At 44.3% G+C, this 19,220-nt stretch overlaps 1 protein-coding gene across 1 annotated transcript in view; it reads left to right on the top strand.

The window, feature by feature from the left end:
• The first annotated feature begins 4,670 nt into the window (after positions 1 to 4,670).
• The window catches only part of eed (embryonic ectoderm development), a 38,527-nt gene continuing 23,977 nt past the window's right edge, over positions 4,671 to 19,220 (top strand). Inside the window, exons 1-6 of the mRNA XM_084314712.1 lie at positions 4,671 to 4,802; positions 9,735 to 9,887; positions 13,637 to 13,729; positions 15,292 to 15,357; positions 15,551 to 15,676; positions 16,547 to 16,628. Of these exons, the coding sequence (XP_084170838.1) occupies positions 4,680 to 4,802; positions 9,735 to 9,887; positions 13,637 to 13,729; positions 15,292 to 15,357; positions 15,551 to 15,676; positions 16,547 to 16,628 (643 nt within the window). The 5' untranslated portion in view covers positions 4,671 to 4,679. The remainder of the gene's footprint in view (positions 4,803 to 9,734; positions 9,888 to 13,636; positions 13,730 to 15,291; positions 15,358 to 15,550; positions 15,677 to 16,546; positions 16,629 to 19,220) is intronic.

Genomic DNA, 19,220 nt, shown 5'->3' with positions numbered 1-19,220 from the left:
TCCCAAAAATGACCTCATATTTGAATTCCCCATTAAGAAACACATCATTTAGACACCTTGCATGTTAGGATTTCCTTCAGATACATGTTGGCATCCATGTATGGCCAAGGGGTGAAAAATGGTAAAATCGGCCATTTTGAAATCCAAAATGATGTAGGTTAGAGTTATCCTATCCCAAAAATGAACTCATATTTGAATTCCCCATTAAGAAACACATCATTTAGACACCTTGCATGTTAGGATTTCCTTCAGATTCATGTTGGCATCCATGTATGGCCAAGGGGTGAAAAATGGTCAAATCGGCCATTTTGAAATCCAAAACAATGTAGGTAGGAGTTATCCGATTAGAAAAATAATCCCATATTTGAATTCCCCACAAAAAAACACATATTTTAGACACCCCACTCGATTGATTTTCCAAAAAAAAAAAAAAAATGGCCCGCCCTACTACCAGGGTCACATGTGAAGAGAGCAGTCTACCAGGGTGGTCACATGTGAAGAGAGCAGTCTACCAGGGTCACATGTGAAGAGAGCAGTCTACAGGGTGGTTACATGTGAAGAGAGCAGTCTACCAGGGTCACATGTGAAGAGAGCAGTCTACCAGGGTGGTCACATGTGAAGAGAGCAGTCCAGGGTCACATGTGAAGAGAGCAGTCTACCAAGACAGAAGAAATGTATTTGCCCCACTGGACGACGTTGCCGCAAGCATCAAAATCCTGCCACAAGCTGATCTCTTGTGATCTCAAGAGTGGTTGCAAAAAGCGCTGCAGGTGCAAGAAGGCTGCACTTCAGATTGATTGATTGATTGAAAATGTTATTAACAGGTTGCAGAATGGGTACAATACAGTACGGCTCAATACACACAATTGTTAACTCATTGAGCGCCAAAAACGAGATATCTCGTTTCTGAGAGCCAACGCTTGAGCGCCAATAACAAGATATCTAGTTTTTAGTTACTTTTTACTTTTTTTCTATTTTCTTATTCTAAACACTCGCTTTGTGAGTGTGCCTGGGATCTCTGGCTACGTTATAATTGCAATGACGATTGAATCCCGACAGGTGGCAGTATCGCCTACCTTATGAACTGCATGGGCCAGTTTAGTGTGGGCCGCCCCACGCCGCAGCGAGAGCTCCCAAAGCACTAGGGAGCGAGCAGCAGTGAGCAGTACAGCCAACTAACGTTCGACAATGGCAATCGCCTAGAGTGAACTATTGGATATTATGAAGAAGAAGACAAAACGGATTATATGGATGATGATTATGGATGATAAGGTGCGTTTTCACCAGACTATGTTGGACTCAGCACTTCTGGTAAATCATAAAAATACTATAGTCAAACCGGCCGATGAGGAAACCTATTCGGCTCTGTGGTATAGTCTGGCCCGAGCACACAATAGTAGCCTGCAACGCAATGGCGAGCGAACTATTGGAGATGATGAAGAATAAGACAAAACGGATTATATGGATGATGATTATGGATGATACGGTGCGTTTTCACCAGACTATGTTGGACTCAGCACTTCTGGTAAATCATAAAAATACTATAGTCAGGGCGGCCGGGTAGTACAGCGGACTAAGCGCCTGTCTACCACCGCAGAGACACTGGTATCGAATCCGGCTGTCAGCGGTGCCTCCGGCTTGGCCGGCCGTCATACTGACACAATTGGCGGTGTCAGCGGGAGGGAAGCCAGTGGGTTTTACCGAACCCCATCATAAAACATGCTTTTGTAATGATCACAGCGTCTGAAAATGACCCCCTGCAGAATAATGAAAGACCCCCACCACCCCAACAACAGCCTGTTCAAGCTGCTGCGGTCAGGCAAGCGCCTACGTACACACGCTGCGAGAACAGAGAGGCTCCGGCTCAGCTTCTTCCCCCAGGCCATCAGAACACTCACAAGTACACATGAGCACACACAGACACACAACACACATGCGGCAACCGCTAAAACAATCACTTTAAACAAGGAACCAGTTTCTCAGGAACTTAGCATGTCTTTTTTATCATGCATATCTTGTGTCTTACCTATTTTCCTTTTTTCTATGCCTATTTTTATTATTGTATTTTGCACAATCAATGCGGGCATAACCACCCGCATTTCACTGTATGCCCTGGTATGTATGTGACAAATAAACCTCTTGATTCTTGCAATGCCCCAATATTCATATTCTTTCTAAATATATTAAGCTATATATGTACCAAATTTGGTGCTTTTATCACAAATTGAACAATAGGTCAGCTATGCCGCGCCACTATAATGGAGAATTTAATGGAATAATGTTGAACACAACCAGCACACTACTGTAAAGTACAGGCAGCTTTGCAGTGTGCGCAACCAGTAGATGGCGACGGTCGCCACTTTTCCTCCCTAACGCGGGGGGTGGGTGGCTTTTATTTTGAAACGGCGGTCCTTGTCGTGACTTTCGTTTTTGAGGAGATGTTTTTTTTATTACTCATAAGGGATGTAGTTGAAGACAAAACAAGTAGTCAAGAACAATGTAGTTCAAGAAAAACGAATTAACTATGAATAACAAACATAGAAAGAAGAAAAACAAACAACAAACAGGAAAAACAACAGATGACCAAGGAAACTATAAAAGAAAAAGGAAGGGTCTATATGCCAGCGTTCTATGCTCTGCTTGGTGTCAGATTTTTGGTGGTGCCAGTTATATTGAAGCCTATATTTACATTTACATTTAGTCATTTAGCTGACGCTTTTATCCAAAGTGACTTACAAGTTCTGTACGACAAGCCATCAGGAAGGGCACAACTCTATCAGCTGAGCAACAATGTTCATCAAAGTGTTGAGTGCTACAGTGTAGGTTAGTTTATTAGGACAAGTGCATGACAGTACGGTTAGTTAGGGTTAGATTTTTTATTTTAATTTTTTATTCAGATAATGGTTGAAGAAGTGCGTCTTTAGTCGTTAAAATAAAATAAATCTGAGGTTAGGTAATAACCTGTTTAAATGGCAGGTCTTAAACGAGGAGATGGCAATCCCGTTCAACTCGATGTCGGCTCGCTGATAACAAACTATCATTACACATGGGCAAAACAGAGTCCATTCTCTTCGGTTCAAACAACAAACTCAGCAAGACCGACGGCTTCTCAGTTACAGTGGGTGACAATATTGTCACAAGGAAAGAAGAAATTACCTACCTGGGTTCCATCCTAGAGGCAAATCTTTCCTGTGACAAAATGGCATCCAATGTAATAAAAAAAAGTCAACCAACGAACTCGATTCTTGTACCGGATCTCCTCTCTGGTAAACAAGAATACCCTGAAGACTCTGGCAGGAGCACTCATTCAAGGGTACTACGACTATGCTTGCACCTCAGGCTCATGGTACCAAAGCACCTCAAAGGCGCTAAAAACTAAATTACAAACATCTCAAAACAAACTGGTCAGACTACTGCTTGACCTTACTCCTAGAACCCACCTCACCCCTGCCCACTTTGACAACCTAGGAATAGGATCGGGGGATGTTTTATAAATATAATATAATAATTTGTGCTTCACCAAAAAATTTGGTCAGCAGCCGCCACTGCTAGGATGGCTTAGAGTAGACGACAGAGTACAGCAACTTGCAATGGGCCTGGTCTACAAGATACACTACACGACCAAGGTACCCATGTACATGTCAAAATACTTCCCAAAGGTCAGTGAATACCATGATCACAACACCAGAGGGAGCTCCACAAATCATGTTAAACCCAGATTCGGCTCAAACAAGGGACTAAACACATTTCGCAATTATGCCACATCAATGTGGACATAACAGGAATGTGAATCACTACCCACTTTCAAAACCACTCTCAAAGAACACCTACGGGAGACTGCAATTCGAAACTGGCCCCTGTAAATGTCCTAACCCAACCCCCTCCAATGTACAGTAAATGACCAAGTATGGTTTTGTCAATATTCCAATGTACAATTTTGCTTGTACAGTTGTACAGTGTCCCCCACCCACCCCCAAGTTTTCAATCAATCAATCAATCAAAACTCAGGCGCTACACAGTGACGTAAATGACCCTTCATTATTGTTATAGTTTCCTCGGTTGAACTGAACGTTTTCACCATAGGATATATCTTTTTTTTTTTTATCCACTTTTTCTCCCATTTTTCTATATTTTCTCCCATCCCAATTTCGTATCATCCAATTCAACCCTCCCGTCACGAACGCTGTTTCTTGCCTCCCACAAGCCGGCTGCAATGTGGACTAAGTCATACATAGCACAAGTCCCCTCCGGTACTTGAGGTAACAGCAGTCGCATCTTTTCACCTGCGCAGCTCGATCTCTCAGTGGCGAGGAGTAACGCGTGGGAGGCTCACGCTGCCCCCGACACTTCCTGATTCTACTGTGCAGGCGCACCAACCGACCTGTAGGAGTCGCTGTCCACAACGCCCGATCCCCACCCATCAGTTTCCCACCCCCTAATACGGCCAATGTGTATTAGTACGGACGACCAGCTAAACTGAAAGCAAATGTGTACAGATTTCGTGGCGAGCGCCTTGCCCACTACGCCACGTAGCCGCCCCACCATAGGATATATCTATGGTTTTCACACCGTTCAGTCTCTACACAGTGACGTAAATGACCCTTCCTTATTTTTATAGTTTCCTTGCAGATGACCCGGAAGTGCCTCGCGGAGAGGAAGGGGGCGGGGTCACGAGCAAAATGAGGGAAAACAAGAACATGTCCGAGTCCCTCTCCTCCCAAGCGGGAAAAGAAATGCCGGCGAAAAAACAAAAACTAAGCAGTGATGAGAATAGTAACCCCGACTTGTCTGGAGACGAGAACGTAAGCTTTCTAATGTCATTGTTTCTTTGGGGTGAAACTGGTGTTGTGTTGTCCATATCATGTGGCGGTGGTCGGCTCATTAGCACTCCAGCTAACAACGCGACAGAGATACGGAACGCAGCTCTAATGTTAACCAGCTACAGTGTTTAGTAGTTCGTTCGCTGCTGGCTGGCGTTAGATATGTTAGATAGATTTATGTCTCATCATTGCTGATTGAACTGTTCCGTCACTAATTAATGAAATCATTTGCAATCCAACAATATATCTATTCTGCTTGGGCCGAGCTGCGTGCGCCGAGTCTGGTGGCTTTGTTCTCTTTGAAAAACAAACAAACGTCCCAATAGTACATTGATTGATTACTTTATTAACAGATTGCAGAATGGGTACAGTACAGCTCAATACATACAATTGTTAAGGGGATGCAGACCAGAGAAAGACTTTCGTCTTGTTTACATCAGGGTCCCCCATTTTCAATTTATCATATGACATACAGATAGACAGTACTGCTACATCTATACATTTATGACATACCAGATTTGCAAATACAGTACTGTTTGTGATACAAAAAGAGTCTAGAAAAGAGAATATATACATTTGACGTAGAAACTGTACATTGGAGGGGGTTGGGTGGGTGGGGGAAACTGTACAACTGTACATTTGAATATTGACGAAACCATACTTGGTCATTTACTGTACATTGGAGGGGGTTGTACAGACATGGTTTAATGAAATTCTAAGTCTAACGTTTCAAACGTAAATACATATTTTTTTCCAGAGAAGTTAAGTGGTCTTTTACGATTAGCAATACACATGAAACGAATGAGTCCCTAGATTTCAAATAAAATCGTATATCACGTGTTCTGTTATCATCATCCAATGAAAAACTACTGTCAAAGATATTTGGACTGGAATGAATGCTGCTGTCACCCAGTCGCCTTTGACCAGCCTGCAAGAACAACTTGATTTTATGTATCCCTGAAGAATTAAAAAACGTGAAATGCTGGGATCACATGGGTTTTTGGAGGTTTTTAGGTCCATTCGCCCCTCCCTCTTTACACTGCAGAGCCGGGTTCAAATGCCCAGACCAGGGGTAGAATGAATGAGGTTCAATCCCCACTGACGTTCTTGATCCACTTTTTTTTTTAAACTTCATTATTTTATTTTATTTAGCGTTTATCGCTTTTTCTGGTCAAGCATGACCGACAGAAACAGGTTGAATGCGATATAGATCAGGGGAAGACACTCTGAGAAAATACGGCGAGTCCGGGAGTCGAACTCGTGTACCCCAGATCTGTGACGAGCACGGTTGTCCCTGACGCCGAAATAGCGCCAAGAGAAGATACGCGGTGAGCTACGGGAGCTCCCCCTCTTGATCCACTTTTTACCCAGTATTGGCGTCTACAAGGCAGAGAAGAATCCATGTAACGGCCCTCTTTAAGGATCAATAGGTGGACACCGATTTTTGGCAACATGTTTGACTGAAATGTAAACAATCCGACATCCAATCAAACGAATGACCAAGTCAAGTGATTGGAACGAGCGGGCTCCCAGATGTCCTCAGACTTAATACAAAACATACACAGGAGAAGATGTTCATACTCTGATGAGTAGCTATGCAGATTCTTATCTCTAAAGTGTGTATCTCTAAAGTGCGTATATCTAAAGTGCTCACCTTATTGGAGGTTTTCTTCGTTCAAAAATAAGTAATATTGTTGAAACTCTGAAACGTTAGGATCAATTGTAAAACCGCTTGAGGAATTTATTCACCGGTACACAAAAATCCAAAGGATTCCTGAATAATATTCCTGCTAGACTGGTGTAAGCAGCAGGCCCTTTTATACTTAAAATGACGTCATTCTCTTTCTCCTCGATGTTGTGATCAGGTCATAATCATGTCTCGTGATTGTGTCTCAGAAATTCAGAATAGTGTGTGTTGATTGGCAATCGGTCTGCAGATCCCAGGACAATGCCCATTGTTCCGAGGCCTGGCGCTGGGCCTGACATTCTGTCCCCAGACCCTGGAAATACACTGTTTTTCAGATTGAAAACTCTGGGAATATGTATCTAGTACGCAGGATGTTATTTCAGTGGTGTTATGTAGTGGGGCTCAGCTTGCAACCTTAGTTGTCTTATTGTCTGAATGCATATGATTAAGATGTGTTGGTGAAAATATGCACTATTATTATCAAATCAATAGTATGGGCATTTTCTACCACAACCTCTAAAGTGTGTCTCTAAAGTGTGACTCTAAAGTGCTTGTCTCTAAAGTGCTCATCTCTAAAGTGCTCATCTCTAAAGTAGAGATGTTCCAATACCATTTTTTCCTTCCCGATCCGATTTGGGTATCGGCCGAAACCGATACTGATCCGATACCAGTGCATACAAAAAAAAGTATATTATATAAATTATTTATTATTATTTTTATTTTATTTTACAGCTACAGATACTGTTTTATATATACTGTTTTTTAGTAATAACTAGAAAGTAATGGTATTTATTCAACAACAGGTGATTGTATAGATTAGTATTAGTTAATTAACAACTATGCTCAATGAGTTCACCCATGGAACGGTTGCACATTGTTTCCGCACGGACGTTATACGTTGTTGCACTTGCTACCCAGTAGTGTTGTCAAAAATATCGAAGTATCGATACTGAATATTTAAAACGGTTTCGATACTCATTTCCCGAAAATACCGATACTTTCTGCAGTATCGATACCAGCTGGCTTGCTCCCGCAAGTTGTTGACAGACAGACACGCTGCTGTCCTCCTCCTCAGAGACCAACAGACACAAGCTGCTGCAGCCTCCTCCCCCTCACAGACGCGTCAGACCTGTCTTCAGTTTGTAAACAAAGCTATTAGCTAACGTTAGCTAGTCCGTTAGCTCCGTCCGTTAGCTCCGTTAGCTTATGCTAGCTAGCTGGCCACCTTTATAATTACTTCATGGAAACGGAGTAACGTTAGGTAGAGTTCATTCATACTACACTAGTACACGTATGAACTCGACATAACGTTACCCCGTTTCCAACGTTAGGTCGAGTTCATTCATACTACACTAGTACACGTATGAACTCGACATAACGTTACCCCGTTTCCAACGTTAGGTCGAGTTCATTCATACTACACTAGTACACGTATGAACTCGACATAACGTTACCCCGTTTCCAACGTTAGGTCGAGTTCATTCATACTACACTAGTACACGTATGAACTCGACATAACGTTACCCCGTTTCTAACGTTAGGTCGAGTTCATTCATACTACACTAGTACACGTATGAACTCGACATAACGTTACCCCGTTTCCATGAAGTGTTTAATGAGCAGCAATCTTGTTGAAAATGTAACGTTAATAAATGCTCCGATCACACATTTTTAAATGTGTGATCTAAAGATAAACAAATGGTTTTAAAAGTGTTATATTTATCTTCTCTTATAGTACCAGAGAGAAGCTGAGGAGAATCGACCAGCAACAAAAGCTAAATTTGTTTTAAAAAAATATATATATATATATTATTATTATATTTTTTTTGGTATCGAAATGGTATTGAAGTATCGATACTTTTCAAGGTATCGTATCGAAGTCGAAATTCCAGTATCGTGACAACACTAGTACTACCCAGTCTGTTAGCTAGTAGCAGATGCTCTGGCTAGTAGTAACGTTTATGTTGTGATTTTCGATGCAAAATAAATATTCAACATTCTCTTTTGAGACTCCGCCTCAGACTCTTATCCTTTGGCACTTGGAACTTGCTGTACGGTACTTTGCTTGCAGGTCTGCAGCCATTATTGCTGGATTATGAATAGCACCAACTTTAGCCAAGGTACCGTTATCAAGCTAAGCTAGCTGACCTAGCTCGTCTTCCCCGCAAGGTTTTCACATTGACATTTGATAACGTTAGTCGGCTAACGCTAGTCAGTAGTTACTTGACTTAAATACGATTCACCGTGGGTGCATTATTGTTGATAGACGGCCAGTGTCAGGTCCTGGAGAAAGGACAGGCGATCATCTGATTTGATGTAACGTTAAAGCGGATGTTGTTCCAACTAGCTAGCTTTTCAGCTGTTAATGCTACAGTTTTTGGGAAAATGTCTCCCTCATCTCCTTTAAAACACACTTACCTTTAATTGTAAAGTCTGCCTGTTCAGCAGATTTCATTCAGATGACATAAAATCATAATAGAGCCAATGCATCAAGATACCAACAGTAATGTGTATTTTCGAAAACATCTGATGTTCTCTACTGACTGTAAACCACTTATTCTCTACTACTTATCAGCTAGCTATGAGATTCATGCAGACGGTGCTGCAGAGTCTGTTCAGAATATCGTAAACCATGACTGAGTTATATGTAAAGTAACCATGACTGAGTTATATGTAAACAATGACTGAGTTATATGTAAACCATGACTGAGTATTATGACTGAGTTATATCCTCCTGAGACCCAGCAATTCATTATTGTACACTGTAGTGCACATTAGGTTTAGCTTGATTCCTCTATCACTCTATTGAGTCCCGACATTCTCAGGACAACCGTAGCTTTCCAATGATATATCATGTATCTTGTTGTTTTACGATCAATGAAGTCCGGTTGTACACTACAGTGCACATTTTGTAAAATATTAATACCGGTAGTTGAGTAAAAAATACTTTGAAATGCACTTTAGCACCCAAACACTTAAATTATCACAAAAAAATACAAGTGAAGTGATAACACTTTTCCCCCCTGGGTCTCAGGAGGATATGTAAACAATGGAGTCTGAGCGCTGGATGATTTACCGCAAGCATTTGTCTTTGCATAATGTTCTGTAATATCAATACGGAGTTTACGGACATATCTGTGTTGGACCAATATCGGCAGCGTAAACGGCCCCACCGATCAATCGACCGGGCTCTAGTTTTAACGGCAGCTTTACTTTCTTATTTGTAGGATGACGCCATCAGTGTGGAGAGTGGGGCGAACGTTGAGCGCCCCGACACCCCCACGAACACCGCCAACGCCCCGGGCAGGAAGAGCTGGGGCAAGGGCAAGTGGAAGTCCAAGAAGTGCCGATACTCCTTCAAGTGTGTGAACAGCCTGAGGGTGAGCGTGTTACCCTTTTCCTCTTTGTAAAACAACCGTGACATTGTTTTTGGAGAGGTGTGCATCATTTTGACAGTGCTCTACAGTGCATGGGAAATGTCTTGTTAAAGTAGTTTATGGCATTTTATTATTGTCGAGTGTCGAGCCGGGGTACAAGCCAAGTCTTTTTGTCTTGCGCATAATGACACCATTATTAAATCGTAACATTATAAATACAAATAGGGTCTCTGTAGCCTACTTGACCTATCTGCTAGTATGGATGCACCAATACCGATTAATAATCTGATACCAGGCTAAAATTAATTTCCCCGATACTAAAATCCGATACCAAGAGATGCGTATAATGTGCCAGAAATCAAAACAACTTGACTTCATTTGCTGCATCTTTGACACGTTAACTCCCTCTAATGGAGACAATGTGTTATATCTCTGTATTTTTTGTCCAATGAATGACCCCAGGCCCAGAATGACTGTCCAAGTCTATACAGTTCATTAAAAGTAATGGATCAGATCGGTACTCTGTATCGGGACGGGAAGTGTGGGATCGGTGCATCTTTTTACCCGCCGCTAGTGAACTGTTGAACTAGTAAGAGACCAGGACAAGGAGCTGACAAACCACTGTGTGTTTAGTTAAAGGGACATGTCGCCCATTTGAAGAATTCCCATATGTTCTTCCTGTGCCCCAGGACAGTTCAGTCTCTCGGAGAGAAGGAGAACCCTCCGACCGGTGATGTCACTGTGATGTCAAATCTGGGGCTGCTCCATAGATGATGAATGGAACTCTGACTTTACGAGGCCACACAATGTTTGTGAACTCTTCCACCCAAATTTTTTTTGTCCACTTTTTCTCCCATTTTTCTATATTTTCTCCCATCCCAATTTCGTATCATCCAATTCAACCCTCCCGTCACGAACGCTGTTTCTTGCCTCCCACAAGCCGGCTGCAATGTGGACTAAGTCATACATAGCACAAGTCCCCTCCGGTACTTGAGGTAACAGCAGTCGCATCTTTTCACCTGCGCAGCTCGATCTCTCAGTGGCGAGGAGTAACGCGTGGGAGGCTCACGCTGCCCCCGACACTTCCTGATTCTACTGCGCAGGCGCACCAACCGACCTGTAGGAGTCGCTGTCCACAACGCCCGATCCCCACCCATCAGTTTCCCACCCCCTAATACGGCCAATGTGTATTAGTATGAACGACCAGCTAAACTGAAAGCAATGTGGAGCGCTGGGCTCGAACAGGCAAGCCCAGCGTCTCCGTCATTCGTGGCGAGCGCCTTGCCCACTACGCCACGTAGCCGCCCTCTCTTCCACCCAAATTAAGTTTCATTCTGGTTCAGACCTTCTAACAATGCTAGAATTAACCTCGTTTGGGTGTAAGAGTTCACATAAACAAAGTCAGAGCCCCATTCATTGTGTACGGAGCAGCCACAGATTTTACATCCCTATGACATCACCAAGTGGGAGGTTCTCTCTGGACTGCTGCAGTGTTATTGGTGATCAGGAGGAGGAGCTGCAGTGTTATTGGTGATCAGGAGGAGGAGCTGGATGTTATTGATGATCAGGAGGAGGAGCTGGATGTTATTGATGATCAGGAGGAGGAGCTGGAGTGTTATTGGTGATCAGGAGGAGGAGCTGGATGTTATTGGTGATCAGGAGGAGGAGCTGGATGTTATTGATGATCAGGAGGAGGAGCTGGATGTTATTGATGATCAGGAGGAGGAGCTGGAGTGTTATTGGTGATCAGGAGGAGGAGCTGGAGTGTTATTGATGATCAGGAGGAGGAGCTGGATGTTATTGGTGATCAGGAGGAGGAGCTGGAGTGTTATTGGTGATCAGGAGGAGGAGCTGGATGTTATTGGTGATCAGGAGGAGGAGCTGGATGTTATTGATGATCAGGAGGAGGAGCTGGATGTTATTGATGATCAGGAGGAGGAGCTGGAGTGTTATTGGTGATCAGGAGGAGGAGCTGGATGTTATTGATGATCAGGAGGAGGAGCTGGATGTTATTGATGATCAGGAGGAGGAGCTGGATGTTATTGATGATCAGGAGGAGGAGCTGGAGTGTTATTGGTGATCAGGAGGAGGAGCTGGATGTTATTGGCAGGGATGCACGATATTGATTTTGACACCGATACCGATAACTTTATGCTCCTCAAGCCGATAACCGATATCGATAACCGATATTTATTGTATTATAATTTTTTTTAAATGTATATAAAAAAAAATATTTTTTTTAATCAATTTTTTATTTATTTTTTAGTATTTATAAGCTCCGACGTCATCGGTACTGCTATCGGTACTCGAGAAATTATGGAGTTTTTTTTGAGGAATTTAAACGTCGCAAACTAATCTTGTTGGCCGTTTTCTATCTCTCCTCCCTCGGTCTCTCTCTGCCTGCGCGAGCAGGCTGTGCTCTTACACACACACACACTCACTCACTCACTCACTCACTCACTCACTCACTCACTCACTCACTCACACACTCACACAGCTCTGCTCTCGACAGCACGTGTGTGTGTGTGTGTGTGTGTGTGTGTGTGTGTGTGTGTGTGTGTGTGTGTGTGTGTGTGTGTGTGTGTGTGTGTGTGTGTGTGTGTGTGTGTGTGTGTGTGTGTGTGTGTGTGTGTGTGTGTGTGTGTGTGTGTGTGTGTGTGTGTGTGTGTGTGTGTGTGTGTGTGTGTGTGTGTGTGTGTGTGTGGTGTGTGGCACAGACAGACAGACAGACAGACAGACAGACAGACAGACAGACAGACAGACAACGGCCAACAAGATTAGTTTGCGACGTTTAAATTCCTCAAAAAAAAGTCTGGGTCTATTTTACTAAAGTCGATGCTGACAACGCTCGTTGCCACAAGTGCAACAAGACATTTGCCAGTAATGTATAAGCGCTGGTACTTGTCAATGTGGCTGGCGGGGAGCAGCTAACGTTATAGCTCCGAGTAGAATAATGGCCGACAATCCGGAGGTAAATAAACGAACGAGAGCTTCTGATTGGTGGTAAGAAGAAGAGGTGGGTGCAAGCGGAGGGACGTAATTGGCAGATCGACTGTCTGTCTCCGAATGTAACGTGACTACGTCACAGCCAAGAAAGGGAGCGCTGGATTTGTGTAAAACTCCCTGTTCCTAAACCACACGCTGTCAGTCATACCACAGTACTGGCAAAACGGGAGGAGGCTATAATAAAAACAAGCGCCCTTCATCCAAATTCACCCACAACGGATTTCTTTTAACCAAAAAATGTATTATATATTATCGGAGCTATTAATAACGTTATCGGGTTTATCGGGATGGCGTCATAATTGCTGATATCGGCCCGATAATTATCGTGCATCCCTAGTTATTGGTGATCAGGAGGAGGAGCTGCAGTGTTATTGGTAATCAGGAGGAGGAGCTGGATGTTATTGGTGATCAGGAGGAGGAGCTGGATGTTATTGGTGATCAGGAGGAGGAGCTGGATGTTATTGATGATCAGGAGGAGGAGCTGGATGTTATTGGTGATCAGGAGGAGGAGCTGGATGTTATTGATGATCAGGAGGAGGAGATGGATGTTATTGGTGATCAGGAGGAAGAGCTGCAGTGTTATTGATTATCAGGAGGAGGAGATGGATGTTATTGGTGATCAGGAGGAGGAGCTGCAGTGTTATTGATGATCAGGAGGAGGAGCTGCAGTGTTATTGATGAAGAGCTGGATGTTATTGATGAAGAGCTGGATGTTATTATTGATGATGGTATCATGGTTTCTACAGGAGGACCACGGACAGCCGCTGTTTGGAGTCCAGTTTAACTGGCACAGCAAGGAGGGAGACCCCCTGGTGTTCGCCACGGTGGGGAGTAACCGAGTAAGTGATGCTTTCATTTCAAACCTTTTATTTAAACTCAAAAGGCAACCGAGGTTTCCCTCTTACTAGTCACATGGGCATAAAAGCATATAGAAACCCTGCACCTTGTTTACTTGTATTCATAGTATATTCTTGGATTCAATTTATTTTCTTTTGCCTATATTTATTGTAAATTAACTGATAACGGCATACAGACCCTCATCTGCACCTTTTTCTTTTCCACCGTTTATTTTCTCATATTTTTATATTCAGATTTAATTATATTGTTTTATTTGTCACATATAAGGTACAAAATATACAGGATCTTCCCCATCATCTTCTGTGCCAAGAGGTGAACAGAAATCAGAAGTACACAGTGTGTTTGAGTGTTTGTGTTACTAACCTGCTCTCCTCCTCCCCAGGTGACGCTGTATGAAGTGTCTGTGTGAGTGTTTGTGTCACTAACCTGCTCTCCTCCTCCCCAGGTGACGCTGTATGAAGTGTCTGTGTGAGTGTTTGTGTCACTAACCTGCTCTCCTCCTCCCCAGGTGACGCTGTATGAAGTGTCTGTGTTTGTGTTACTAACCTGCTCTCCTCCTCCCCAGGTGACGCTGTATGAAGTGTGAGTGTTTGTGTTACTAACCTGGTCGTCTCCTCCCCAGGTGACGCTGTATGAAGTGTCTGTGTGAGTGTTTGTGTTACTAACCTGCTCTCCTCCTCCCCAGGTGACGCTGTATGAAGTGTCTGTGTGAGTGTTTGTGTCACTAACCTGCTCTCCTCCTCCCCAGGTGACGCTGTATGAAGTGTCTGTGTGAGTGTTTGTGTTACTAACCTGCTCTCCTCCTCCCCAGGTGACGCTGTATGAAGTGTGAGTGTTTGTGTTACTAACCTGCTCTCCTCCTCCCCAGGTGACGCTGTATGAAGTGTGAGTGTTTGTGTTACTAACCTGCTCTCCTCCTCCCCAGGTGACGCTGTATGAAGTGTCTGTGTGAGTGTTTGTGTTACTAACCTGCTCTCCTCCTCCCCAGGTGACGCTGTATGAAGTGTCTGTGTGAGTGTTTGTGTTACTAACCTGCTCTCCTCCTCCCCAGGTGACGCTGTATGAAGTGTCTGTGTGAGTGTTTGTGTTACTAACCTGCTCTCCTCCTCCCCAGGTGACGCTGTATGAAGTGTCTGTGTGAGTGTTTGTGTTACTAACCTGCTCTCCTCCTCCCCAGGTGACGCTGTATGAAGTGTCTGTGTGAGTGTTTGTGTCACTAACCTGCTCTCCTCCTCCCCAGGTGACGCTGTATGAAGTGTCTGTGTGAGTGTTTGTGTCACTAACCTGCTCTCCTCCTCCCCAGGTGACGCTGTATGAAGTGTCTGTGTGAGTGTTTGTGTCACTAACCTGCTCTCCTCCTCCCCAGGTGACGCTGTATGAAGTGTTTGTGTCACTAACCTGCTCTCCTCCTCCCCAGGTGACGCTGTATGAAGTGTCTGTGTGAGTGTTTGTGTCACTAACCTGCTCTCCTCCTCCCCAGGTGACGCTGTATGAAGTGTCTGTGTGAGTGTTTGTGTCACTAACCTGCTCTCCTCCTCCCCAGGTGACGCTGTATGAATGCCACTCTCAAGGAGAAATACGACTGCTGCAGTCTTACGTCGATGCAGATGTATCCTTCCACTCGTTTACTCCTCATTGACATTATTTGTATGCAAGCCTCAAACCGGATTATTATCCACCGCCTGCCTGGCAGTGGATGAACTCGCGGTAACATTTCTGAAGTGAAGTCTTATTCCCGCGCGCGGGGATAGACCTGTTGTCAGGTCTTTTGCGGTATTCCTTGACTTGTAGTCCCGCCAAAGGCAGACGAGAACTTCTACACTTGTGCCTGGACCTTCGACACCAACACCAGCCACCCTCTCCTGGCCGTGGCCGGCTCCCGCGGCATCATCAGGGTCATCAACCACATCACCATGCAGTGCATCAAGGTGCCTTTAATGTTCAGTTTAAACATCATCATCAAGGTGCCTTTAATGTCCAGTTTAAACATCATCAGGGTCATCAACCACATCACCATGCAGTGCATCAAGGTGCCTTTAATTTTCAGTTTAAACATCATCAATGTGCCTTTTAATGTTCAGTTTAAACGCAGCATCAAGGTGCCTTTAATGTTCAGTTTAAACACAATCAGGGTCATCAACCACATCACCATGCATTGCATCAAGGTGCCTTTAATGTCCAGTTTAAACATCATCAAGGTCATCAACCACATCACCATGCAGTGCATCAAGGTGCCTTTAATGTCCAGTTTAAGAGGAGCACTGCTCAGTTTAAAATATTATTTAAATTCGATCTCATATTTGACATAAAACATGCCCATTCGACCACATGGTGGCACTATTCACAAAGGGCATGCACATGAAACTTGCTACAATGACGGATATTGATGTACCGATGCTTCACAGCCAATATCGCCCCTATCGGCCCGATGGTGGTGCTACGATTGAATGTCAAAGTGTACAACTTTGACAAAACGTAACGTGTACATTTTACTTACTCATACAGAAACAAGCATTTCATCATAAAATATTCTGTATTTTGTTGTGACAAATAATAAACAAACTTGAAACTTGAACATTGTAACTCAACAAGAGAATACACATGTTCAGCTCTCCGTGGTCTACAGCCTTTAACTCTTAAGACGACTGCATAATGACTACAATGCTCAGGTTAATGGTACGAACGGGGGGTTCCCCGTCGCCAGATTAGTCGCAGCTTCTCACAAATGACACGCTTGTTGCAGTTTAGAAAATTGTATTGACTTATATCTTTTTAAAGTTTTTCTTTGCTTCCCGCAGCATTACGTGGGTCATGGCAACGCCATCAACGAGCTCAAATTTCACCCACGGGATCCCAACCTCCTGCTCTCAGTCAGCAAAGGTAAAGTAGCCGTCTTGCAGCAGCTGCATCCTAAAGGTTACGCCACATGTATTTTATTACTTCTCAATCGTAGTAGTGCGTCCCGGCGCGTGACTAGAAGACTTTAGAGAGGCAGACTTGTGACTAGAAGGCTTTAGAGAGGCAGGCTTGTGACTAGAAGGCTTTAGAGAGGCAGGCTTGTGACTAGAAGGCTTTAGAGAGGCAGACTTGTGACTAGAAGGCTTTAGAGAGGCAGACTTGTGACTAGAAGACTTTAGAGAGGCAGGCGTGTGACTAGGAGGCTTTAGAGAGGCAGACTGGTGACTAGAAGGCTTTAGAGAGGCAGGCTTGTGACTAGAAGGCTTTAGAGAGGCAGGCTTGTGACTAGAAGGCTTTAGAGAGGCAGACTTGTGACTAGAAGGCTTTAGAGAGGCAGACTTGTGACTAGAAGACTTTAGAGAGGCAGGCGTGTGACTAGGAGGCTTTAGAGAGGCAGACTGGTGACTAGAAGGCTTTAGAGAGGCAGGCTTGTGACTAGAAGGCTTTAGAGAGGCAGACTTGTGACTAGGAGGCTTTAGAGAGGCAGACTTGTGACTAGAAGGCTTTAGAGAAGCAGACTGGTGACTAGAAGGCTTTAGAGAGGCAGGCTTGTGACTAGAAGACTTTAGAGAGGCAGACTTGTGACTAGAAGGCTTTAGAGAGGCAGACTTGTGACTAGGAGGCTTTAGAGAGGCAGACTGGTGACTAGAAGGCTTTAGAGAGGCAGGCGTGTGACTAGGAGGCTTTAGAGAGGCAGACTTGTGACTAGAAGGCTTTAGAGAGGCAGACTTGTGACTAGAAGGCTTTAGAGAGGCAGACTTGTGACTAGAAGGCTTTAGAGAGGCAGACTTGTGACTAGAAGGCTTTAGAGAGGCAGACTTGTGACTAGAAGGCTTTAGAGAGGCAGGCTTGTGACTAGAAGGCTTTAGAGAAGAAGCAGGCTTGTGACTAGAAGGCTTTAGAGAGGCAGGCTTGTGACTAGGAGGCTTTAGAGAGGCAGGCTTGTGACTAGAAGGCTTTAGAGAGGCAGGCGTGTGACTAGGAGGCTTTAGAGAGGCAGACTTGTGACTAGAAGACTTTAGAGAAGCAGACTTGTGACTAGAAGACTTTAGAGAAGCAGACTTGTGACTAGAAGGCTTTAGAGAGGCAGACTTGTGACTAGGAGGCTTTAGAGAGGCAGACTTGTGACTAGAAGGCTTTAGAGAGGCAGACTGGTGACTAGAAGGCTTTAGAGAGGCAGACTTGTGACTAGAAGGCTTTAGAGAGGCAGGCTTGTGACTAGAAGGCTTTAGAGAGGCAGACTTGTGACTAGAAGGCTTTAGAGAGGCAGACTGGTGACTAGAAGGCTTTAGAGAGGCAGACTTGTGACTAGAAGGCTTTAGAGAGGCAGACTTGTGACTAGAAGGCTTTAGAGAGGCAGACTTGTGACTAGAAGACTTTAGAGAAGCAGACTTGTGACTAGAAGGCTTTAGAGAGGCAGACTTGTAACTAGAAGACTTTAGAGAAGCAGACTTGTGACTAGAAGGCTTTAGAGAGGCAGACTTGTGACTAGAAGGCTTTAGAGAGGCAGACTTGTGACTAGAAGGCGTTAGAGAGGCAGACTGGTGACTAGGAGGCTTTAGAGAGGCAGACTGGTGACTAGAAGGCTTTAGAGAGGCAGACTTGTGACTAGAAGGCTTTAGAGAGGCAGACTGGTGACTAGGAGGCTTTAGAGAGGCAGACTGGTGACTAGAAGGCTTTAGAGAGGCAGACTTGTGACTAGAAGGCTTTAGAGAGGCAGACTTGTGACTAGAAGGCGTTAGAGAGGCAGACTGGTGACTAGGAGGCTTTAGAGAGGCAGACTGGTGACTAGAAGGCTTTAGAGAGGCAGACTTGTGACTAGAAGGCTTTAGAGAGGCAGACTGGTGACTAGGAGGCTTTAGAGAGGCAGACTGGTGACTAGAAGGCTTTAGAGAGGCAGACTTGTGACTAGAAGACTTTAGAGAGGCAGACTTGTGACTAGAAGGCTTTAGAGAGGCAGACTTGTGACTAGAAGGCTTTAGAGAGGCAGACTTGTGACTAGGAGGCTTTAGAGAGGCAGACTTGTGACTAGAAGGCTTTAGAGAGGCAGACTTGTGACTAGAAGGCTTTAGAGAGGCAGACTTGTGACTAGAAGGCTTTAGAGAAGAAGCAGGCTTGTGACTAGGAGGCTTTAGAGAGGCAGACTTGTGACTAGAAGGCCTTAGAGAAGAAGCAGGCTTGTGACTAGAAGGCTTTAGAGAGGCAGACTTGTGACTAGAAGGCTTTAGAGAGGCAGACTTGTGACTAGAAGGCTTTAGAGAGGCAGACTTGTGACTAGAAGGCTTTAGAGAGGCAGACTTGTGACTAGAAGGCTTTAGTGAGGCAGACTGGTGACTAGAAGGCTTTAGAGAAGAAGCAGGCTTGTGACTAGAAGGCTTTAGAGAGGCAGACTTGTGACTAGAAGGCTTTAGAGAGGCAGGTGTGTGACTAGGAGGCTTTAGAGAGGCAGACTTGTGACTAGAAGGCTTTAGAGAGGCAGACTTGTGACTAGAAGGCTTTAGAGAGGCAGACTGG

This window comes from Notolepis coatsorum (genome assembly GCF_963971535.1).
Source record: "Notolepis coatsorum genome assembly, chromosome: 1".
Classification (NCBI taxonomy): Eukaryota; Metazoa; Chordata; class Actinopteri; order Aulopiformes; family Paralepididae; genus Notolepis; species Notolepis coatsorum.
Note: the sequence above shows the minus strand (reverse complement) of the source record. Positions and strands in the feature narration are given on the sequence as shown.